Source organism: Abramis brama (genome assembly GCF_963993115.1).
Source record: "Abramis brama genome assembly, chromosome: 10".
NCBI lineage: Eukaryota > Metazoa > Chordata > Actinopteri > Cypriniformes > Leuciscidae > Abramis > Abramis brama.
In genome coordinates, this window is record NC_139972.1 from 3,283,349 (window position 1) to 3,309,628 (window position 26,280).

Sequence of the window (26,280 nt, forward strand, 5' to 3'; positions counted from 1 at the left end):
TTGTGCTTCCCCGGAAAGCAACGGGATGAGCCGCATTGGCCAGTCCGTAGAGGGCCATCCCCTGTCCTCCGCTGACCGCTCGAAGAGGTCCAGAAAAGCCTCCGGGTCATCCTGCGGCCCCATTTTGTTCAGCGGCAGCGGTGAGGACGCAGGTGTTTGGGGGACGGCCTTAACCTCCCGGTCTATCCAGCTCCGGAACAGCTCGCGGTCTTCATGCTGGCCTCGGAGGAGTGCTTCAAAGCGATGGTCTTGCTCCTCCTTTATGGCCAGCAGCTGTCGATGTTGTTCCTGGTGAAGACCGGCGAGCGTTTGTATGATGTCCGCAAATGGCGAGGCTGGCGGGTTTTGCATGGTGGCGATGATCTTCCTCCTTCCCGGGTTTCGGCTCCACTGTAATAAGGTTCGTAATGATGTAGATGTAGGAAGGAAGAAGACAGGGGTCGGCTGACTGGGACGCTCACTTTATTAACTCTTTTCAAACAAACAAAAAGATGCGCACAAAGCGCCTTCACCGTGTCACAGCACAGCTTTCAGACAAAACAATATTCTCAGCACAATTCTCTTTCCACTCTCCAGCAGCGTCCTTGTGAGGTCCCAGTCCAAACTCTCTCTCGCTCTCTCTCGCTCTCCTCGGTTATATGCGGTCTCTCCACGCCAATTACTGCAATCAGACACAGGTGTTCATCATCTGCACTTGACCTACTTACTCACCGCTCGGCCCCCACCTTTCTCTCCCGCTCCAGACTTCGCGAAACCACGCCCCCCTCGCCACACCATAATAAAAAGCCCAGTGCATTCACATCAGCAACTGTCTGAGAACACACAGACAGAGTGTCTTCATCATTTCCTCCACCCTAATAAATAAAAGTAGGTCAATGTAAAGCATAACTGTTGTAAAGCAGGTTATGTTGGGTGTTCTGTCTGCTGCATACTGACCTCTGTGTGCATGTGTGCTGGCTTCAACAGGGAAACTGCATTTCCCTCTACTGCAGAACATACAGTCAGCCATATTTAAACTTAAAAAGTAGTAATGTATTGCACACGTACCCAGTGTTACTTGCTTAGAGGAGCCAGCACCAGGGTCAGATTGTACAACACCTATAATCCCATCCATAATCGGCCGTCCCTTATTGCCTACTCAGAGCCAACTCCTCCGCCACAGTGTATTCTGGTTTTCTGAATTTAACTCTTTATTTCTGTTTGCTGCAAACAAGTGTTTGTAATAAAATGTTCACAAAAGTAATAAAAGGTTGTGGTAAATACTCACCACTTTGAATTATATTTTTATATTTTGTCTTTAGGCTATCTGCTGCCAAGAACATTTAGAGTTGGGGTTGCATCTAAAAATCAATGAATATTAATCTTTCTTAGTACATGCACATTTTTATATATTATAAAAATAGGCTATAGGCTATATTACACGTATAGGCAACACATACATACATAATGTTACATAAATATAGAATGTATTTGTTTAACTTACACATTAACAATCAGCAATCTTTCTCCAACAGTATTCTCTTGCTTTGGCAGCAGAGACAGTATTGTTTCGAGCTTGAAATACATTTTAATTGAAATACAATTAAATTCATCGTAATTATGAATGATTATCTCTTGCTCCTCCGCGGAAAAATCGCGACCCGCGATTGGTTGTTCAGTGTCGACGTCACTCTTTTATGTGCACGCGCGCGTGGAGTAATCATAGCTTGAGGATCAAAGCCTGAGTTGACAGAGAAAGATGATGAGCTGCATCATGGTACCAATAAAGCCTGATTGCATCGGTTTGGTTTTGTCAACTCAAAACTAATCCTGTAACCCCGAGTTTGTTCAGCTACCTTCATGGTACAGGCCCCTGGTTCTATGTGGCATCATGTGCAGCTTCAATGGCCAATCAGCTTCTTTGTTTCCCCCAGGTTGCACTATGTGCTCACAACCAATAGGCTGCATTCATTTTGATCTCAAATCTCTTTTCTTCTTTCTTTATTTAACAATGATGAATATAATTTCTTTTTATTTTTATTTATTTTTTTCCTTCAATTTCAAGTTTAGCTTAACAGACACCGCCACACAAATGTGGCTTATTGTGAATGACTGTCCTACTACAGGCTTTAGCACAGAGTAACAGCTCTCTACCAGTTACAAAAGACACAGTAAGAGACTATCACAGGCAAATCTAGTTGATTTCTTAAATTATGCTTTGACTATGTTCTGGCTCTTTTCTTTGGCCCGATGCCAAACTTACTTGCCGACCCCTGCCCTATTAGAACTATGATATTCTATGATGTTAGCGATATAATTCACATTAACAACTTTTATGAAATCTACTGAGAAACCACGAGAAAAAGGTGAATAAAGACAATGAGAGTCAATGTTCAGAAATTATTAATTATTATTATGTGTGGACCCATGCTGGACTGTGTTTTGCTGTGTGTTCGTTGTCAAACTCAAAAATGTGTTTATTTTTAATTACTAAAAAATGACATGTTACTAAAAAATGACATTATATGAAAAAGTGAATAATTGTATTTTATTGACAAAATATTTTAGCTTGTTAATACTCTGAACCCCAAGTGGATTTACACAAACTGTGAAAGCCAGAAAGTGTTAGGTTGTGCCACGCTCCCCTCATAATTTCACAGTCACTTTGGTAAATTGTTTTAAATCATGCTGTTTGCAAACATTTGCAAAATAACTGTAAGTTTAAAACATCACTGAGTTACAGATGTTAATGCAAAACTAATGTTCTTTCCTGAGACAGAAGATTCCTGTAAAAGTAGACACCATTTATAAACACCATTTATAAATCTGTCTGCTTTATATTTTACTTAGTTTGAAAACCAGTTCAGTCCAGCAGAAGAGATCAAACCCAGAGTCCAGCTGTGTGTCTATGAGGAGTAACGTCTCTATGGATCGGCCACCAGCGTTAAGGAGTGGAGACACACAGTCTGATCTCAGGTATATCATTGCTATAGAAGATGTGCTTATAGTATGACACTTTTGAATTAGACCCATAATATATCTCAGTCAGTCAATGACATCAAATAAATGTAAGTCGAGATTTTTTCCACCTTTATATAATGGAGTAGGTGTAAAATTGATTGGATTTTTTGAACTGCTTGTTCAGATTTGTTGAAAGCTTAAATCGAGTTGTCTTATTGCGATTTATTTTTTTATGCGCAGCTTGTCATTGATGTACGGCTCTGTAAACGCTGCTCCATCTGAAAGCACTGCGAGTTTGAGTTACTTATAACTGGGGCTGAACGGTTAATCGCAATAAAACCGCACACGATTTGGCAAAGGCTGCGATTATTTTATGCGCAGCTTGTCAGTGCAGCGGCTGATCGGTAGTAAACACTGCCCCATTTGAACACCAGAGGGCGCTCTCATGCAAACACGCTAAATATGCCCCGCCGCACGCCAGGAAACTATGGAAGCTTGTTTCCGCCACAGAATAAAACATTTTAAAAGATAATTGCGACTTTTTATCTCACAATTGCGAGTTTACATCTCGCAATTCTGACTTTATTTCTCAGAATTGCGAGATATAAAGTCAGAATTGCGTGTTATAAAGTCAGAATTGCGAGATATAAAGTCAGAATTGCGTGAAATAAAGTCGCAATTGCGTGTTATAAAGTCAGAATTGCGTCTTATAAAGTCAGAATTCTGACTTTTTTTCTCGCAATTGTGACTTTATATCACGCAATTCTGACTTTATAACACGCAATTGGGAGATATAAAGTCAGAATTCATTGTCATTGTAATAATGTGGTATTTTAATCTTACAGCCATGACTCTAAACCTGCTGAAGTCCTCAACACATTGAGATCAAATCTGAGAAAGAAGTTTGAGTGTTTGTATGAGGGAATATCAAAGCAGGGAAACCCAACACTCCTGAATGAGATCTACACAGAGCTCTACATCACAGAGAGTGAAAGTGGAGAGATCAATAATGAGCATGAGGTGAGTCAGATTGAGACACAGTCCAGGAGAGCAGAAACAGAGGACACACCGATCAAATGCAGTGACATCTTTAGACCTTTACCTGGACAAGACAAACCCATCAGAACTGTGCTGACAAAGGGAGTCGCTGGCATTGGGAAAACAGTCTCTGTGCAGAAGCTCATCCTGGACTGGGCTGAAGGGAAAGAGAATCAGGACGTCCAGCTCATATTTCCACTTGCTTTCAGAGAGCTCAACTTGATGAAGGATGAAGCACTCAGTCTTACAGATCTTCTTCATCGCTTTTTCCCTGAAACAAAAGAAATGGACATATCCAGTGATGAGTATAAAGTGTTGTTCATCTTTGATGGTCTGGATGAGTGTCGTCTGTCTCTGGATTTTCAGAGCGATGTGAGGTTGTGTGATATGACTGAATCAGCCTCAGTGGACGAGCTGCTGACGAACCTCATTGTGAGGAATCTGCTTCCCTCTGCTCTCATCTGGATCACCTCCAGACCAGCAGCAGCGGATCTCGTCCCCTCTGAGTGTGTTCATCGAGTGACAGAGGTACGAGGCTTCAGTGACACACAGAAGGAGGAATACTTCAGGAAGAGAATCAGTGATCAGAGTCTGGCCGACGGGATCATCTCACACCTGAAGTCCTCAAGGAGCCTCTTTATTATGTGCCACATCCCAGTGTTCTGCTGGATCTCAGCCACTGTTCTAGAGAAGATGTTGAGTGAAGCAGAGAGAGGAGAGATTCCCAAGACTCTCACTCAAATGTACACACACTTCCTGCTCATTCAGACCAACATCAAACATGAGAAGGACTATGAGAAGAAAGTGAAAGATGAAGACATGATTGTCAAACTGGGGAAACTGGCTTATCGGCAGCTTGTGAAAGGCAACCTGATCTTCTATGAGGAAGACCTGAGCGAGTGTGGCATTGATGAGACAGAAGCATCAGTTTACTCAGGATTGTGCACTCAGATCTTCAGAGAGGAGTTGGGCTTGTCTCAGGGGAAAGTCTTCAGCTTTGTTCATCTGAGCATTCAGGAACATCTAGCAGCTCTATATGTGCATCTCTCCTTTATGAACAATAACATCAATGTGTTTGACCAGATTACCAAACCAACTAATGCAGACAAAGTTTCCCTATCTGATCTCCATCAGAGAGCTGTGGATGAGGCTTTAGACAGTAAAAATGGGCATCTGGACCTTTTCCTTCGTTTCCTTCTGGGTCTGTCAGTGAAGTCTAATCAGAGTCTCTTACAAGAACTAAAGACACAGACAGCAAACAGCTCTCACAACAATGAGAAAACAGTTGACTATATTAAAGAAAAGATCAGTGAGAATCCCTCTCCAGATAAATACATCAATCTGTTTCACTGTCTGAATGAACTGGGTGATCTTTCTCTAGTGAACGAAGCTGAACCTCATACGAGCTATGGAGGATTACGTGATGTGAAACTCTCCTCGTCTCAGTGGTCAGCTTTAGTGTTTGTGTTGTTGTCCTCAGAGAAGACACTGCAGAGGTTTGACCTGAACAGATTAATTGGAGTCACTTTTGATAAGTAAGTAACACTGAGTGCAATCATTACAGTCTAAAACATGAGCAAAGATAAACTCAGAGATCAGAGGTGTTTAAATCACGGGGCACAGATTGATTTCTGGGATATTGTATATAATTTGCGGGTGTTTCTCAAACCGTGGCTGTGTCCTAGTAAGGCTGCATATCTCGACTGCCTCGTCATCAAGTGCCTCTGAAGGCCGTCTCAGTTTGAAGGATCTTTTGAAGACAGACTTCATTTTGTGTCTTTAATTCAGCTCATTTTGAAGGATATATCAAGTGTATCCTTTGTGTTCTTCAATCTCCCACAATCCTTTGCACACATTCCAATTCATGTAAAAGAACTGATGGAAAACGAGTCGGCACTGAGTTTATCTGAGTTCATTATAAAATGCAAGACACAAATTATGTATTCGGAGATGAAGGCATACATGTTATCTTTTGTTTCTGTGTAAATTAATCACTGAACACTAAACTGACAATATAGAGTTAATGTTAAATGTTAAATATAAGGATGAATCTCAGGATTGGCTGAGATTCATTCAAATGTTAAATTTAAATGTAATGAGGAGTTAAATGTTAAATGTAATCCACTGGGAGACAGACGGCTGTCATTCACTGTATTGCATTTATAAACAAGTCAGTTTATATAAAGATATTTAATAGAAAGTATTTTTCCTAAATTAAGTTTTATTAGTCTATTTGTGTCGTGACTGTGGGGCGGGAACATGTGTGACGTAGCCATGCACACTTACTAGAGCATCTCATTCTAGTGTTTAATGCTGAGGACTCGAGTCTAAAAACCGCAGAAGGACCAGAGTAACTTCATTAACATTACAATTAATTTTTCCCACAATAATTTTATAACACATCACCGCACTGACGCCGCATAACTCACATTTCGTGCGCTTCATTTCCCGTGATAAAACAAGTAGCAAGTTAAACAAGTAGGTAAATAAACAAGTAACAACCAGCAAATCCGTGTGCTCAAAATTTCTGCGAATAATTTGTTGATGCAGGAACACAAATACTTTTTTTCTTGAGCCAATTCGGGAGTTAAATGTCTCCATGGTGATAACCATAGCAACCGACAGGACAAACAAATCTGATATGTTAAAATAGTGTTGTAGTGTAAATGCAGACTAAGGCTACGTTCACACTGCAGGCTGAAACGACCCAATCCGATTTTTTTGCCCCTATGCGACCTGTATCTGATCTTTTCATGACAGTCTGAACGACACAGATCCGATCTTTTCAAATGCGACCCAGGCCACTTGGGTATGTGGTCCAAAATCCGATACGTATCCGATCTTTTGAAATGCGACTTCAGTCTGAACGGCCAAGGTCGCATGTATCCGACCCGCACATCATTGATACGCGACAAACGTCATAATTCTGCTTTGAAGTATGTCGTCAGTTTGAAAACGGACTGCATATTCGTCGAGCTGAGGTAAATCTGCCGAACGGGTCGACCTCGACAAGCCCATTAATTAAAAAAATAAATAAAAGCCCACGGCCACCATCATTATATCCAATGTGAATAAGAGTAGACTAACGTTATGTTAACTTATTTGTGCTGATATTAGATAGGTCAGCGGCTGCTGTCTGGCTCTTGTGTAACGGTGTGTGCGCTGCTGCGCTCGTGTGTTGTGTGTGTGTGTATCACAGTTAGTTGAAGTTTAGCTACTTCCGCAAACAACAAGTGACGTCGTTGACCGTTGAGTACTCTTCTGCACATGCGGGTCACTTCTGGGTCATTTCACGTTCACACAGGAGATCACAAAAGGTCGCATTTAATTGGAAATGTGAACAGCCTTGCAAAAAATTCGAATTTTTTCAAAAAAAAATCGGAATTGAGCATTAAGCCCTGCAGTGTGAATGCAGACTAATAGACCTGCCACTGCAACACTGACAAGATAAAGAAAAAACAAATCTGTCTTGGCTGAATACGATTAGTAGCTTCTACAGTTAAAGAAACTAAAACAACTTTTTCACATGTCCTTTTTAAAACAGTGTTTAATTAAAAAAATATTTGAGGGTATTTAGTAAGAAATGTAATGTATTATTTACTTATGATAGTAATTATTATTATTATTATTATTATTAACATCATTATTATTATTAGCATTAATAATTAACTTTTTTTTTTTTTACAATAGTGACACACAGAACACAGGAGATGAAGTTCTCCAGAAGCTGATGCCTGTGGTTACAGCAACTAGATCAGCTGTGTAAGTAACACTGAGAACAAGCATCACTGTTAAAACATTATTACATTTCTTACTTAAACATTAAATTAATGGTTTAACAAATAATATGAGTGTCACACTTCAGCTTTTAAACCCTTCACCTATCTGACCTGATTTGTGATCTACTTAACTGTTTTTATGATATTTGTGTGAGAAATTTATTTTCAATATATGCATTTATAATGTATGTATATTAACATTTATATTTATACTTTTTTACATATTAATTTTAATTTAATTTAAAAGTTAATACATTTAAGGAAAATACAAATGTATTAAATGCATTCCATTATATCAGTTTTATATAATCTTTCTGTCATGAGTTAGGTTTGTTTTCCTCCCCTCTCTCTCTCTCTCTCTCTCTCTCTCTCTCTCTCTCTCTCTCTCTCTCTCTCTCTCTCTCTCTCTCTCTCTCTCACCTGCTTCGTTCTTGCACCCTATCCACCTGTTCATAATCGTCATCAGTGCTCTCGCGGATTGAGATCGCACCTGCTCCTCTTTTGTTCTGATCTCTCTTGCTATTTTGTGTCTAGTTGTTTTGGGCTTCTTTGCCAGATTATTGCTAGCCGCTTCATGCTTGTGGAGTTGTTTTTCTTCTGATCAATCACTGTTCTATTACCCTGCTGTCCGTCCGGTCTCTATCTGTGGTGCTGTGGGGTCGACTGGGGCTGTTCGCTCGTCATCATCTGTCTGTTGCCAGTAAGAGATCTCTGTCCATGACTGACTGACACAGTGTCATAAGTAACATCACTACTGAGGATTATTCCTGAGGTTCCAGGGCTCGAATTTCGGCGCGGGTATTGCGCATAATTTGAATCATTCCCGCTGGTCTGCCATTTATAATGCGGGAAATTCCCGCAAACATTGATTCACTTTAGCATGTTGGTTGTATTAGTAAATTAATCCACAGATTATCAAATCAAATCAGTAATTTTAAAACTGTCTGTGAGACGCAATTTGACAAACAGTGATTCAGCGGTGCTGCGTTTTCTATCTCTCGTCTCTCAAAATATAAATAAAACTGTCTGCACACTTGAATCCTTTCAGCAAATTTAATAGCCAAGCTTTCGGTCAGACGACCATCCTCATAATGTAGATAACTCAATATGTTGGGTAGGTTAAAGAAAAACTACAACTCCCACCATTGGACTACAACTCTCCTACCTGGCTTCCACAGGTGTGGTAATCACTGTTGATTGTCCTGATGTGTTTGAACACAGTTAAGTTGATTGCTACATTGATTGTCTGTATGCCCTGAGGATGGTCGTCTGACCGAAAGCTTGGCTATTAAATTTGCTGAAAGGATTCAAGTGTGCAGACAGTTTTATTTATTTTTTGAGATCTTCAGTTTTGTTTGTCTGGCACCTTGTTGTTCGTGAGTGCGGTGTTATTCCTTCACTATCTCTCGTCTCTCAAAATGGGTTGCACAAGGCAATCGTTAAGCGCTGCAGACGGCGATAATACACTTGCGCGTTTCGGGAGTCGGGATTGACGGAATTGTCACTTGCATCATCGGGCCAGCATTGCATCATGAGTAACTAAAGTTTACCATTTGCACGTCTTTTTAAGTCTTACCAGTTTAAAAATTCACCCGATTTTAAACTCTTCGGTACTTGCGCGCTGTCTAAGGTTTTTTTTTCTCTGCACTCATACATAGAGTAAAGCCGCCTCACAAACAGCTCGCGGGTAACAAAAGTTCCCTTTCGTAGTCACTCCGAGTTACGTCGGATGACGACGAATGGGGTTTCGCTTAGAAAGCCTATCATCTTCGAGTATATAAAACGAGCCAATGGCAAAGAAATGCCATGGGTCTGCGGAATTTGCATAGCGTATCTCCGCCCCCCCGTGGGGGTATATAAGGAAGTGCGCTGGCAACATGCAGATATGTTTTCGCTTCGGAGCCAAGTTGATGTACTTCACTGCACAAGCCAATCCTGAGATTCATCTCTTCTCGTCGAACGAGCCTCTCTCCAAGTGTTGGTGTGACAGCGAGTTCCAGCGAGTGCACATTCCCTGCTTATCTGTGCAGTGATTTGCCAGTGTTTGTGTGTTCTCTCCCTGGTCGCTTCAGCATTTGCGGAGAAATCTCCTTTCTAAAAGAGCTTGCACGCGGCACGTCTTTTTAAAGATGCCTCGCCCGTGCACTTCTGGTTGCGGTCTTCTCATTTCTGACTCTGATGGGCACAATCGCTGTCTTGTGTGTCTGGGTATTGAGCACGCTAAGGCAGCGTTTGTGGATGAGTCATGTTCCCATTGCGGGAACATGCCCATCGCACGGTTGCGGTCTAGACTCAATGACCTTCATGGTAGAGTCCCCTCATCCGCACCCCGATCTACGGGCTCCGCGAGAGCTAGTACTTCGGCTGGCGGCCAGGGTGACCTGAGGGTTACGGTGTGGAACAAAGCGCCGAGCATTCCACGCTCCACACCGTCCTCTAGCGCCGTGCAACCCGCAAGCGTTTCAAATGAGCCCGCTGTACAGTCCTCTGACTTGCCGCGGGTCTCATTTGGCGCTCCAGAGGAAGATGTGATGTCGATCGCTGCATCACAAGGTGGGCAGGAGTCCTTGGGAAGTGAGGATTCGGCTGTGCTGCCACCTTCGGGTGTCCCAGCATTGCCCGAGTCTGATCCCGAGATGACGGCCATGCTTTCCCGGGCAGCCGCGGCCATCGGGCTTGAGTGGTCCCCGCCACCTGGTCCGGTGCGCTCGCGGCTGGACGATTGGTTTTTGGGTGCCGCCGCTGATCCTCGTCAGCGCGTGACCCCAATGCCTTTTTTCCCGGACGTGCATGAGGAGGTCACGAGGTCCTGGAAGGCACCCTTGTCTTCCCGTGATCGCTCGGCGACCTCCTCCGCCTTGCCTCCTCTCGATCAGGTGGCCGCCAAAGGGTACACTGGGGTTCCCCGGGTTGAACGCTCTGTTGCGATGCAACTGTGTCCTCAGAGTGCGTCTTCTCGCGGCGACCCTAAGCACCCCTCCAAGGCCTGTAGGTTCTCCTCCACACTTGTGGCTAAGGCTTATAGAGCTGGTCCTCCCCTGGCCTCCTCTGGCAGGACGCGGCTAATGACAGTGCCCCCGCACCGGGCCGCTATGCCACCCACGCCTGGGCCGGTCATTCCGCCTCGCTGCACCACCGAGGGTACGTCTGTGGTCCGCATGACCCCGCTGGTACAGTTCCTGGAAGCCTGGTTAGAGCTTCCCAGGCTGTCCCGCTGGGTCGCGAGGACCATCAGGCTCGGCTACGCGATTCAGTTCGCGCGGTCTCCTCCCCGTTTCAGGGGAGTCCGCTTCACTATGGTCGGTGGCAATGCCCCGGTGATGAGAGCGGAGGTCGCTACCTTACTGGCGAAGGGTGCGATCGAGACTGTCCCTCCAGCCGAAATGAGGTCCGGCTTTTACAGCCCTTACTTCATTGTACCGAAGAAATCCGGTGGGTTACGACCAATCCTCGACTTGCGCGTCTTGAACCGCTCCCTTCACAGGATGCCGTTCAAGATGCTCACGGCCAAACGCATTTTCGAGTGCATACGGCCGCAGGATTGGTTTGCAGCGATCGACCTGAAGGACGCCTACTTTCATGTCTCCATTCTTCCTGGACACAGACCGTTTCTACGATTTGCTTTCGAGGGGCAGGCATACCAGTACGCGGTTCTCCCTTTCGGGCTAGCCCTGTCTCCTCGCGTCTTCACGAAGGTCGTTGAGGCAGCCCTTGTTCCCCTACGAGAACACGGGGTTCGCATCCTGAACTATCTCGACGACTGGCTGATCCTAGCTCACTCTCGAGACCAGGTTTGCGAACACAGGGACCTTGTGCTCCGGCACCTAGCTCGTCTGGGCCTTCGGGTCAACTGGGAGAAGAGCAAACTCTGCCCCGTGCAGAGGATCTCTTTTCTCGGTATGGAGATCGACTCGGTCGCCATGTGCGCGCAGCTTACGAGCGAGCGCGCACAATCACTGCTGGCTTGCCTTCGTCAGTTCGAGGGCAAGAGTGTGGTCCCACTGAAACTATTTCAGAGGCTCCTGGGGCATATGGCATCCGCAGCTGCAGTCACGCCGCTCGGGTTGCTTCATATGAGACCACTTCAGCTTTGGCTTCGCGATCGAGTCCCGAGGTGGGCATGGCATCACGGCACGCTCCGAGTCCCAGTGACTCCGACCTGCCGTCAGACCTTCACCCCGTGGTCGAACCTCAGTTTTCTTCGGACCGGAGTGCCCTTGGAACGAGTGTCCAGGCATGTTGTTGTGTCAACAGATGCCTCCACCATGGGCTGGGGCGCCATGTGCAATGGACATGCTGCCGCGGGATCCTGGACAGGACCCCAGCGCCTTTGGCATGTCAATTGCCTCGAGTTGTTGGCTGTACGTCTTGCCCAGCACCGCTTCCGGGCGTTGCTCAGGGGTCAACACGTACTAGTCCGGTCGGACAATACCGCGACTGTAGCGTACATCAACCGTCAAGGTGGTCTGCGCTCCCGCCGTATGTCACAACTCGCCCGCCACCTCCTTATATGGAGTCAGAAGCATCTGAGGTCGCTTTGAGCCATTTATATCCCGGGAGACCTGAACCAGGCGGCCGACGAGCTGTCTCGGCTTCGGCCTCTCGCTGGAGATTGGCGACTCCATCCCCAGACGGTTCAGCTGATTTGGGATTAGTTCGGGGACGCACAGGTAGACCACGTGTGGCTCCTGGATGGGACGAGGCAGGTTTGAGTACCCTACCACCAGCGGTGGTGGCTACCATCACTTCCGCTAGAGCATCGTCCACGAGACATGCCTATGCGTTGAAGTGGAACCTCTTCGTCAACTGGTGTTCTTCTAAAAATCTAGAACTCACGAAATGCCCCATCAGTGTCGTGCTTTCCTTCCTGCAAGAAGGGTTGGAGCGAAGGCTGTCTCCCTCCACCCTGAAAGTGTATGTTGCCGCCATTGCCGCACATCACGACGCAGTTGATGGTAAGTCCTTGGGAAAGCACAACCTAATCGTCAGGTTCCTGAGGGGAGCCAGGAGACTGAATCCTCCTCGTCCTCCCCTCGTACCCTCTTGGGACCTCTCAGTGGTTTTAACTGCCCTGCAGAGTGCTCCCTTTGAGCCTCTGCAATCAGTGGAGCTTAAGTTCCTGTCAATGAAGACAGCGCTCCTGGTTGCATTGGCCTCCATCAAGAGGGTAGGGGACCTGCAGGCATTTTCGGTTGACGAAGCGTGCCTGGAATTCGGACCGGCTAACTCTCACGTGATCCTGAGACCCCGGCCTGGATATGTGCCCAAGGTTCCCACCACTCCCTTTCGAGATCAGGTGGTGAACCTGCAAGCGCTGCCCTTGGAGGAGGCAGACCCAGCCTTGGCACTGCTCTGTCCAGTTCGTGCACTTCATACTTACGTAGACAGAACACAGTGTTTCAGGACCTCAGACCAGCTCTTTGTCTGTCATGGTGGGGAGCTGAAGGGAAAGGCTCTCTCCAAGCAAAGGTTGTCTCACTGGATAGTAGACGCCATTGCGTTGGCATACCAGCAGCAAGGTCGACCATGCCCCCTTGGTGTGACGGCCCACTCCACTCGGAGTGTGGCATCCTCTTGGGCTCTAGCGCATGGCGCCTCGCTAACAGACATCTGCAGAGCTGCAGGCTGGGCGACACCTAACACGTTCGCGAGATTTTACAATCTCCGAGTAGAGCCAGTTTCTTCTCATGTACTCGCTTCAACTAGCCGGTAAGAGATTCTGCTCAGGTGTCTTCGCTTGCTCGCCATTCCTCTCCACGGACGGGATACGTGCGATATTCCTCTCAGGTGAGCCTAATAAGCCCTGAGTCTCCTCCAGCACTGACGACGTCAACGCCAGAGTTTTGCCACTGGCAGCTTTCGCGCTTGGCTAGGTGCTTCCATGTGCATGGTTCCCCCTCTGGGTGACCCCCACATGTGTATTCCACTGTAAGCCTCTCTGAGCATGTGTCTTTCCCTTGGCAAGCCACCTTGCCACCCCTGGGGTTGAAATATTACACCTGCGGCTGGATACCCCAGTGATACTCCATATGCAGCCCCCCGGGGTCATATGTGTATTTCAAGTCCCCCCCTTCGGGCTGGGCATAATTGCATATTTCCACTGAGATATGCTTCCCAGTGTACCTTGGTATCCCTGTGTTAAGTAGGACTCCTTCGTCCGTGCTAGTCTCACGACAGGGAGCTCAGACTTACGCAGGGCACTGGAAGACAGTCGAGAGGTGGCGTGATTACACTGGGAACCCCATTCGTCATCATCCGACGTAACTCGGAGTGACTACGAAAGGGAACGTCTCGGTTACGTATGTAACCCTCGTTCCCTGAGTAGGGAACGGAGACGTTACGTCTCCCTGCCACTTCTGCTGTACCGCTGGAACGCCTGAGTTCAGTCTCGGCTCCTCAGCGAAGACATATCTGCATGTTGCCAGCGCACTTCCTTATATACCCCCACGGGGGGGGCGGAGATACGCTATGCAAATTCCGCAGACCCATGGCATTTCTTTGCCATTGGCTCGTTTTATATACTCGAAGATGATAGGCTTTCTAAGCGAAACCCCATTCGTCGTCATCCGACGTAACGAGGGTTACACACGTAACCGAGACGTTATTTTTCATGGATTATATCGCTTTAACAGTCAAAAACATGTGAAAATTATGTCAATTGCGGTCTTGGTGAGTATCCTCTAAATACACATAAATCGCACGTGACCGTATAATGAAAACAGGATCCGTGCACTAGCTCTTACAGTGACAGCAGCCATATGTGTCTGTCACTAATTTGGTTGTCAAAACAACAAAACATAGCTTTAATTTTAAGGATTCAGGATTAATAGCCTATGTATTTAATATAGTCAGGACTAAAATACTACCCAGTGTTATTTTACATTTGATTACTTTATTCAGTCTCCGTAGTATTTCTGAATACTAGTGTTAGACCTAAGCAAAAACTTTTCTCTTTATTGGTATCTTTATTCTATTGTATTTATTTGTGCTACTTTTTTCAATTTAATTCAAAGATTGAAATCAAGCTTCCTTGAGTTGTGTAAATTCTTAAGAACAAAATTACCCCATTGTAAAAATGCAATGAGTGAGCATACATTTAGGCGAGATAAATGTAATAAAAAAGTCTAAACTCCCCCCTCAAATTAAAAATACCCCCCATAAGAATCACCTAAGGGGGGATTTCCCCCCCATTTTCCAAAATGAAATTCAGGCCCTGGGTTCCAGACTGTTTCTTCCTGATTTCTTCACAAGTCCAGCGTCCACGATCAAGCGCTTATTTTCCTTATTGAACGGCAGACTGCCTAAGTTCTTTTGTGATTGAATAAACTCTGTTAACATGCGCCTCTTGCGTTTGGGTCCTCTCTCCGTTCTCTGACACTTTCTCTCTCACATAGAAACACAATCTCTTAGAATAACAGTCTCTTATAAAACTCACTGACATATTTAATTAATTGTTTAAAAAAAGAGATTGCACAAATTATAAACACAATTAAGAAAAAAGTTCTGTTTTGATCTAAGAAAGTGAAGAGTGTGTCATTGTTCTCTACAGGTTGATAAAGTGTGGTGTCACAGATGAAGGTTGTGCTGCTCTGGCTTCAGCTCTGAGATCAAACCCCTCACACCTGAGAAAACTGGATCTGTCACATAATAAACTAGGAGACTCAGGAGTGAAGCTGTTCTCTGCTGTACTGGAGAATCCTCACTGTAAACTGGAGGAACTGAGGTAAGATCATCTCTACCATAAAGACTCGGAGTGAATAAGGATTAATATGCAGATAGTGTATACAATATATATCTTTGGCGTAAGCCCCATCCGGTGGTTCAGCGACAGATTCCTGCTTGAGCCATCAGATCCTGCCGGCGGTAGAAGGCAGCGGTGAGGAGTCTCTCTGAAGAGGAACATTTACATCTTACTATATTATTATCTCTCAAAAGAAAGTAAAACTAACAGTAAATAAACCGGATGAACTACAAACCAGACAACAGATGCAGGATACAGTGAAGAGGGTTTTTAAAGCACAAATGTTTGGTGTAAATGAAGTTGTCTTGTAATGCTTGTGCAAACAGACCCTTGTAAAAGCGTGAGCATTTCTTCAAAATGTGTGTGTGCAGCTGAAAAGAGGGAAGTGGTGTGTGTTTCACCTGAACCAGGACTGTCACCATATCAGATTTATCACATGATTATCATGGCCAAAATAACACACAATAACAATATATCACCATATCTATGGAATCTTGAAAAAAATAATAATAATGCTATCAGTCAAATTCATATACAGACTATGTACAAATAGTGAGTTCTTCATTCATTGTCAAACAAAGTGTTATTGTTTAATTAACTCTTATGTAAAGAGTTAGATAATGCTTTAACAACGTATTAACCATAAATAGTTGTTACTTTAGGTCTCTGAAAAAAAATCTGAAAATGTCATTAAGTGCTTTAAGTGCTTTATTCGACATTAATTACATTAGTATTAAAAGTTCCTTAAAATGTTTGCAAATACATTAACCTGTTAACCGTTGCCAGTGCGCGGGCCCACTGAAGCGTTTTTTTTATATATAGTTCAAAGTTACTATCAGATTTACAGATTTATCACAGTAAAAAGATATAAGACTCAAGTTTCAGTATTTGACCACTATTGTATTCTGAGAAATTTATAGCGACAGTTATTTCTTAATTTGTGTCAGGAGTTATGAAATGAAAAAATGAGTCGATACCTTTAATATGAATTATGCGCGTCAGCCGCTTTCATTTATAAAAAACTCCATGCTGTCGTCATGACAGCGATACACAAAACAACGTCCTTCAGGGCTTTTAGCTCAAAAATGTGCAGATTTGGAGAAATATTGAAAGATTCTCATAGATTTACATCATATTTCTATACACAGGAATAATATTTATTGAATTTATACCCAAATGCGTCGATGACGTAATCATTATGAGCGCTTGGATACTCTGACACTGTGTTTTCAATTCATACCAATAGCCTGAGGGCGCTACATGCACAATAACAGTCCATATATGGAACATGAAGAAGAGCCATGATCATTTGACATTCCAGGACGTCACTGATACACACAAAGCTACAGAGATAGCGCTGTAACATGCAGATACAGATGTTTTGAAGACAATAAACATGATTGCAATGATATTTGAGTTACCTGTGTTTTTCAAGCCATGCCAGGTATTTTCATAATAATAGATTATATTTATAATGTAATGCTAATCTATATAGACTATCATTGTGCAGAATACTATACCAATAGTATATTTTCTGTCTGATTTTTTTATCTGAAGCCAAATTAGATCACAGAAGATTATTTAAAATACTCGACTTGCGTTATAAAGTAAGTTTGGAGCACAAACATGGTTTTAATCTCATAAATTGTCGTGTATTGATGGTGTGCTAAGCTAACATGCTAGCTAGCCCTAGGTGCACCTGCCACTAGCAGTTATACTTTTATGATTTTTTTGAATGCTTACTGAAATGTTACTTTATTCAAGAAATGCATTTGATACAGTTTAAAATGTGAGGTGAACTTTGAGAAAAGAAATTAGGGACTGAAACCCTATGAATAGCCTGTGAATAGCCAGTCGTTAGTAACTATAATGCAGACAAAAGAAATGCCTATTTAGAGCCATAACCAGGCTGGAGAGGTGTGAATGTGTGCAGGAGAGACTGAGACTGAATGGGGCTCGTTTGCACCACAAAACAATAGAGACAATATACTGGATAGATGGTTAGAAGATGACAATAAACATCAGTTGCATTTTAGAGTCAAATCAAAATAAAGTAATTTGACATGGTCTTGAAAAACATTTAACTAAATACAGAGTTTTGGACTTAGTATCTTCAGATTTTAAACATAAAATGTTTAGACATGTGGCTTTAGCTGTAGTGCATTTCTAGATTGCTACAGTGCCAACTTCAATTTTATTTTCATGAGGATGTTTCATAAAAATTAATTTCTAATAAATTTACAAAACTTTGAAGCTATTTATAACAATTTTTTTCATTATGACAATAATTAATTCTACATTTACAATAAACTGCCCGGTGTCAGCTTTCAAATGAGACCATACTTGTGCTTTTAGTACAAAGGGTTCATGAACTGTATCTGTTTCAGTTTGGGTATGTAATTTCTGGGGATTTTTACAAATACATTTTTTAACAGTCACTTGTCGACACCTAGTGGCGAAACAATGTAATCGATAAATGCGTTATTTTATAGGGGGGGTGAAATGCTCATTTTCACTCAATCTCCTGTTAATCTTGAGTACCTATAGAGTAGTATTGCATCCTTCATATCTCCAAAAAGTATTTAGTTTTATTATATTTATAAAAGACAGATAGGCTGTACCGAGTCTTTCCGGAAAAAACCGAGCGGCTGAGGGCGGGCGAAGCTAAAGCTGTGTGCTAACGCGCCACACTAACAACACAGAGACATTTGAAGCAGTTTTACCAGTTCTGTCAGGACCACTACCGTCAAATATGATTGACAATTAGCATACAGTTTGGATTGGCGGAATGGTTCCGTTCTGGGCGAGAACTCCCTGCGCATCCATACAGCCTAGCATGGATAAGAGCAGGGAGAGCAGCAATAATCCCCTTGGGGTAAACAGAACAGAACCAACATGAATGATTGCAAATATATTTAATTCAAGATTTTAAAGTACAACATTATTCGATAATTATTCTGATTCAAGGGGAATCAGAATGTCAAATCCTGACTGGGCGAGAGGAGGAGCTGGGGATGGAGGAGGGTAATTTGCTCCTGAGAAACGCGATACCTGCTGATAATACTGAAGGAGCTTATATACGTATGGTGATAGGCGTCGTATTCCTATAGGTAGATGTGGATCAGCTGAGGGTCAGCTGATGCGAGCTTGACTAACGTGACCTGCCAGAACTAACGCTACGCTTGATTTCTGTCAGGACCACTACCGTCAAATATGATTGACAATTAGCATACAGTTTGGATTGGCGGAATGGTTCCGTTCTGGGCGAGAACTCCCTGCGCATCCATACAGCCTAGCATGGATAAGAGCAGGGAGAGCAGCAATAATCCCCCAAAACAAAACCATATGCCAATATCCCCCAAAACCAACTGACAGCGCAATCTGAATGCTTTTGTAGTTACCTGAGTGAGCCAAGGCAACAAGCATGTTGCCAATACCTGAAAAGCTTGAGCAACAGCATGTTACCAACAATACCAGAAGCCTTAAGCAAGTATGTTGCCCTTACCTAGATGGCCTAAACGAGTATGTTGCCAATACCCACATAAGCCATAGCAACAAGCATGTTGTCAATACCCGAAATGTTCAACAGTAAACATGCATATTGCAATGAATGACATACCACCTGAAATGAAGAAGTTAAAGTTAGATATCAAAATGAATTAGCTGCTTGCTTGTTGTATATCCGCAGTCCAGTTCCAGTTTCTTTGAGTGACGCCTGTGAGCTAGAGATGAGAGATGGAGATTTAATTTTCAATGATCTTTTTCATTGGAAATAAGTACTGAAGTACACAATACTGAAGTAATCCTGGTGGAAACTTCTGGTTCACCCAGAATTAGCAATACTGAATTAGAATTAGCTGGATGGTTTAATGTAACAAGCGTGATGCTGATGCTTGGATACATTTACTCACAAAGTTATAGACAAGTAATTTGTTGACGTGTACTGCGTACACTGTAACCTGTCAATGACGTCATAACCTTGTTATACTTGGTTGTAGTTTACTTCTGTAGAAAAGAGAAAAAAATATATAAAAATTATATATATATACACACACACACACACATTTGTTATTATAATTTTTACACCCACCATGTCTGAGGCTGATAGAATGGTTACATCCTGATTTTAGCATCATATGTTGAGCACTATATATATCCAATCTAATTGGGGAAGCATCACACCAAGCTGGAGCAAGCAAGGACACATGGCAACAAGCGTGTTGCTGTAGCCAATTTAACAATTGTATGGGATCTATTGGGGGAAGCTTACACCCCTAGCGGCAGCAAAATCTAATACAAGCATGTTGTATAATCGCGGAAATATTGCTAAAACTAGTGTAGTTTGGCAGGGGAAGCATACACCCTAAGCAATAGCTCCGACTAGTGGCAACAAACTAATACAACAAGCATAGTGTGTAAATCACAGAACTATTGCTAAAACTAGTGTAGTTTGGCAGGGGAAGCATACACCCTACAGCAATAGCTCCGACTAGTGGCAACAAACTAATACAACTAGCATGCTTGTATAAACATAGGACTAGTATTAAAACTAGTGTAGTCCGGTCGGAGAAGCATACATCCTCTAGCTCTGAGTCAGATGCAGTGTGCACTGCACAGCTAAGCAATGACATACAGTGTGCTTCCTCATTAATGAACATGATTACTGCTCCCGTCCTACGGATTCCTTCGGCTGTGGAGGTGAAGATGACGACTCCCATGATTCCACACTCCTTCACAGGACCGTCAAGCTACGATGTTGTTAGTGTTGAATACCAGACCTCTGCGGTGAATGTACTGTGAATTAAAGCACAAGTATGTTACTGATATCTAGATAGCTTTAGCCACAAGCATGTGGTAACTAACACATTACATTGCAATCATCTGATTAATTATCAGAATAATCAATAATCAAAGCACAGGCATTTTTCCAATGCAACCAGATAGCACAAACAACGCTTGATTATGTTGCTGAGGACAGTATGCACAAGCCGAAGTAACAAACACATATTCGATAACATTGATCTAGCAACCACCACACAGTACTGATAGCAAAGTTGCTGAAATGACAGCATATTACTGATGCCTGAAAAATTTAGCACAGCATGTGACAATGACACCAGGTATAAGCCTAAAACAAAGCCATGTTCCAAATAACAACTGGGCTAAAAACCTTAAAAATAAAATAACTATGTTTCAATAGCAACTAACATTTTTTAAAGCAAGCAGTTTTTAATAGCTACTATATAGCCTTGAACAAGCAGTGTTTCAATAATAGCCTAGTTTTTATTTATTTATTATTGTTATTATTATTTTTTTATTTTTTTACATACACACAACTTAAATATACCATCATGTTGAATTTCAGCCTATAAAGATGCAAGCCCTTAAACAACAACAACGCATTAAAATGAAAGCACTGTAAAATACAATACACTGTAGCTTTAAGAACGACGTGTTTCCAAGAACTAGATAGACCAAGCGTGTCCGAAGTGACTCAACTGAATTGTGACTGTTTACTATGTCTTTTAAAGCTGTGCCACAGCAGAATATTTCCGTTTGCACCATGAATTGTTAATTCATATCAAACAGCTGCTTGAATCTGCGCTGCATAGCGCTAAAAGCACAGCGTGTGCAACGCGATCAGTTGCCGATGACAACACATAGTAGTAACGCACATAGCCATATGATCGCATAAGCCTAGCAAGAGCATTTTAATGAAAACTACTAAGTTAGATTAGCCCAAGCCACACGTATGTTATCAAAACCCTGATAGATTTTAGCAATGAGCATTAAAAAGGAACTTAGCTTAGCTTTGTGAAGACTTTCAGAGATGAATGGAGAATGAATCACATCGACTCCTGTGTCAATAATGCAGAGATGCGAGCAACAATGCAGACTGAGGTCACTTCCAAATCAGGCAACTTAGGCCTATGATCAATGCGGCAAATCTCGTGTTCAAGTTTAAGATGAATCTGAGGTGAAATCCTTGTGGGGAATGAATTCCTCTTGCTAAATTCCCGATTGCACGATTCCTTGTGAGATGATGTTGTTTGCCTGACGAATTTCGCCATTTAATTTGCTCCTGAGCGATACCTGCTGATAATACTGAAGGAGCTTATATACGTATGGTGATAGGCGTCGTATTCCTATAGGTAGATGTGGATCAGCTGAGGGTCAGCTGATGCGAGCTTGACTAACGTGACCTGCCAGAACTAACGCTACGCTTGATTTTTACTCACCGCCCGGTTCCAATCACGACCGCAAACCTTTATCATTGCGACTGCTCGATCCTTAACCCTCAGAGGTCGGCAATCACGCCGGCGTGATCTGCTAGTTTTTTTCCTTATCAGTTGAATTGAGACCCGAAATACTCTTTTGACTTTGATTTTACAAACAAGTTTCATACATCAATCGATTCTGTTAAATGTGTATTATTTTTGTGTATACTCACAATAAAAACAAAGTGTTGTGCTTTTTGCCAAATAAAGAAAAATAAACACGAGGCGAGTTCTGCCTTCTCTCTGCCAGCTGTAGTCCATTCTGAAACGCGTCCAAAAATGAACTGTAACTCAGCGAATACTCAGTCAAACAGGCATACAGACACACAGGCATGAAGCTTGAATTCTCTTCTTTTAAATGAAGTAATTTATATAAAAAACAAATATTCTCAGTTCATGTAATCTGTAAGAAAAGAGCGAGATGTCAGTCGTTCTCATCTCATCTAATTACTTGTAATGTGAGCGCGCGCTATTCAAACGCAAATGACTGAGGCAATCCGTGCAAACTGTGAACGCCCTCATATCAGCTCGAGAAAACAAGTTGAATCAGATCATTGTAGCCTTGTTTACACCGTCTCGCAGCGCTGTGAGGAATAATAATAATTGAAAATGTACCTCAGAAGTGCGGGTATATCGAGGAGCGAGCTGAGGAATGCTGTAGCCTAGTAAGTTTTTTTCCTTCTCACGTGAATCGGGTTTCTGTTTATGAATGAATGAACGGCAGAGATGCGCGCTGTTTACCACAGCGCAAAAAGACAGTTTAAATTTAAATCGTGTGTGTGAATGATGATGTTTTAGCAAACTGTATTGCTATACTGAGATGAGTAAAAATCGACTGAAATATGTTGAAATAAAATGTAGGCTATTTGTATAAGCAACATATTAAACTGCAAATTAACATTTATATGCCCTAATATTTTATAAAAACAACGTTACAGTCAGGCGAAATATGAAAGACAACATTTTGTTGACTAGATTTGGGTACAGTTTTTACTGTATAATATACTGTAAGATTACACTTGAATTGTTGTTGTAATTGTAACCTTTTTAATAAAAAAATATATTTAAAAGGTAGATGTAAACAAACTATCTAAAGGTAAATATAATTTTTTTCTTTAAATAATTTGTATTGTGTTTTATTAGTGACAAATTTGGGGAGAGGATAAATATTCCAAAACTGAAAATACAGTATGAGAATTAACTGCACAATTACTAGACATGTTTACCTTGGATATTATACAATTTGCAAGCACAATTTGTGAAAAAAAAAAAAAAAAAAAATTGCGATGCTTCCAACTGTGAACCAATTTGGTAGTGTATATATGTATATATATATATATATATATATATATATGTGTGTGTGTGTGTGTGTGTGTGTGTGTGTGTGTGTATGTGTGTGTGTGTGTGTGTGTGTATATATGAAGAGTTCAGATGCAAAAGCCTCTAAATGCCATCTGAAATTTTCTTCTAGAATGATCATTTTTATCAAGCTCGTATATTCGTATATTTAAGTTAGCTATAGGTGACACACCTGAATGAATGGCTCATTAAGTATGCAGGGGCATTGTCTCACCAGGTGTGGACCACTAAATATGCATGATCGTTTACGCCCCATCCGCATATTGCCTTTCCAAACTAAAAGTGTTTAACAAAACTAAAATCAATGTATCGTTTTATGTGAATGATTAGGCAGGGTGATTTTCACATCATTTTGAAGAAAAAACTCTAGGCGAAGACATCAAAAGTCTTATTGACACATATTTAGTGTGTGTTTTGTGGCCTTATTTCAGAAACTTTCATTTTTAGTTTTTTCAATAACCATGCATAAACATTATTCTCTCAAAAATGAATACATGTACATACATGTGGCTCACATATTATGGTAGTCCTGTTTGTGCTAAATAGAGTGTAATTTTTTTTTGCCATTGATATGTTTATAAGCAACTGAAAAAAGCACAAGGGCATGTCAGAACATCTCAAGGACCCCAAAAACACCCCAGACCTCTGAGGGTTAAGCATTAGACGATCTGCAAATCCGTTGATCTGGGCTTCGTTTATAAAACAATCATCGTCGAAATGCAGGGAACAAAGTCTTACACAGCTCCGTTGATGCTCTGAAAAAACAAACTCCATCCACTGGTCCCTTAGCGCTGGGTTCTTTGGGAATATGTGCAGGGTTGTCTTGCCCTGGCAACCAAAAACACACTTCTTTGGTGACATTGACTTCCAAAACCCGAGCAGAGCGCTTTGATGGCGAACTGCTTTCGCTATCTTGCTCTGGTCTACGAGTGTGCGCGCGCCCGCGGTTCTTCCGGCAGAAGTGCCCTTAGGACCCATATAAGGAAATTCCGCCCCATCTTACGTGACACAGACCCATACTCGAAAAAAACTTTCCGAAACTTGTGACTAACCGGAAGGACAATTTTTGTCACAGAAATACTCCTTCAAACGTACAATTAAATTTTTGAAACTTTGTCCATGTTTAGCATGGGAATCCAACTCTTTAACAGTGTAAAAAAAGTATGCATGAAATAGCATTTCACCCCCCCTTCAAGTTCCAAGATTCTATCAAAAGCTGATTTACTCTATTTTGATCGCTACTGTAAACATCAGTGTTTATATTTGAACTTTAAACTTTTATCCCAGTACTTCTATGATAATTTGAACTATTGTATCACAGAAATAATGAAACTATTATGAGGTTAAAAAGACCTTTTGTGAAGCTGTTTCATGACAACTCTCTCTGGGTCAGCGGCAGCGCCAACACAGATTTGAATGTTGAGATATGATTTTGTCAAAGGTTTAATAAACAGAGGAATATGAAGAAGAGTGTGTGTGTGTTTGAATGGAGATCACAGTATTTTAGAGATGAATCGTGCAGCTCTACTGTCTTATCTCTCTCAGCATATGAGCAGCGCGAGGGCTTTCAGTGCATTCAGTCTCACGTCACTTCCACACATCCACTGGAAAGGGATATTACGACACTCATAGATAACGACACATTTCATCCTCTATTGGAGCAAAAGTGGCTAACTTCTGTCAACTTCGTCTATAAGCAAGGACAAAAATGAAGGAATTTAATTTGAATGAATATCGATTCTGGAATAAAAAAAATCTAATTTAAAATCGTTTAAAAAAAATTTGCGATAGTTAGGTGAATCGATTTTTTTTCTCCCAGCCCTAACACACACACACACGTTCCTTAAAATGTTGACAAATACATTAAGCACACTCACAGACACAGACACATACACACGTTGGGTTTTCATGTTTTATGGGGACTTTCCATAGAAATAATGATTTTATATACTGTACAAATTGTATATCCAATCCCCTAATCCTTACTGATGTATTTTAACAACATGAACTAATGAGTATTTGTATATTTCATATTGACAGCATTATGTTATTATCTTTGGATATAGGCTTAATGTGTGTCATTGTTCTCTACAGGTTGATAAAGTGTGGTGTCACAGATGAAGGTTGTGCTGCTCTGGCTTCAGCTCTGAGATCAAACCCCTCACACCTGAGAGAACTGGATCTGTCATATAATAATCTAGGAGACTCAGGAGTGAAGCTGTTCTCTGCTGGACTGGCGAATCCTCTCTGTGAACTGGAGAAACTGTGGTAAGATCATCTCCACCATAAAGACTCGGAGTGAATAAGGATTAATATGTAGATAGTGTATTCAATATATCTTTGGTGTAAGCCCCATCCGGTGGTTCAGCGACAGATTCCTGCTTGAACCATCAGATCCTGTCGGCGGTAGAAGGCAGCGGTGAGGAGTCTCCCTGAAGAGGAACATTTACATCTTACTATATTATTATCCCCCAAAAGAAAGTAAAACTAACAGTTTTTAAACCGGACGGACTACAAACCAGACAACAGATGCAGGATACAGTGAAGAGGGTTTTTAAAGCACAAATGTTTGGTGTAAATGAAGTTGTCTTGTAATGCTTGTGCAAACAGACCCTTGTAAAAGCTAAGCATTTCCTCAAAATGTGTGTGTGCAGCTGAAAAGAGGGAAGTGGTGTGGGTTTCACCTGAACCAGGACTGTCACCATATCAGATTTATCACTACATGATTATCATGGCCAAAATAGCACACAATATATAACCATATCTATGGAAATCTTGAAAAAATAATAATAATGCTATCAGTCAAATTCATCTTTACTCTGTTTATTTTTTCTTTATTTTGTGTTATTTTTGAAAAAGAAGAATCACTTCATCACACACAAAAGGAACAATTACACTTAATGCCACCAGTTTGAAATAATGGTAACACTTTATCACAAGTATACACTAACAAAGACCTTATAAATCATTTCCAAACTATTAGTTTATAGTTAATGAATAGTGTATAATAGTACACAGGGTTCCAGACTGCGACCATTTTTTGAGAATGTGCGAGTTAAAATTGTATGTGGTCGCATTTGTGCGAGTGCACGGCCATGTACTACTCAGTTGAATTCACGCATGAATTTTCCTGCATTGAACTTGT

General features: G+C 42.0%; 3 protein-coding genes across 9 annotated transcripts in view; 2 read left to right on the forward strand and 1 right to left on the reverse strand.

Moving 5' to 3' along the window:
- LOC311091393 (uncharacterized protein) overlaps positions 1-26,280 on the reverse strand; it is a 354,781-nt gene that overhangs the window by 31,382 nt on the left and 297,119 nt on the right. The window lies entirely within an intron of this gene.
- Positions 1-26,280, forward strand: part of LOC311091343 (uncharacterized protein) — a 530,654-nt gene that overhangs the window by 18,458 nt on the left and 485,916 nt on the right. For all 7 annotated transcript variants that reach the window (XR_014608050.1, XR_014608051.1, XR_014608052.1 and 4 more), the window contains exon 7: positions 2,830-2,955. Coding sequence is in view for 4 of the 7 variants with exons in the window: in XM_084127242.1 (XP_083983368.1) it covers positions 2,830-2,955 (126 nt within the window). In the remaining 3 variants the exon portion in view is untranslated. The remainder of the gene's footprint in view (positions 1-2,829; positions 2,956-26,280) is intronic.
- Positions 3,078-26,280, forward strand: part of LOC311090677 (NACHT, LRR and PYD domains-containing protein 3-like) — a gene marked incomplete at its 5' end in the record, with an annotated part of 28,389 nt that continues 5,186 nt past the window's right edge. Inside the window, 7 exons of the mRNA XM_084126114.1 lie at positions 3,078-3,082; positions 3,786-4,355; positions 4,455-4,659; positions 4,747-5,513; positions 8,314-8,457; positions 15,307-15,480; positions 25,230-25,403. Coding sequence (XP_083982240.1) covers positions 3,078-3,082; positions 3,786-4,355; positions 4,455-4,659; positions 4,747-5,513; positions 8,314-8,457; positions 15,307-15,480; positions 25,230-25,403 — 2,039 coding nt within the window. The remainder of the gene's footprint in view (positions 3,083-3,785; positions 4,356-4,454; positions 4,660-4,746; positions 5,514-8,313; positions 8,458-15,306; positions 15,481-25,229; positions 25,404-26,280) is intronic.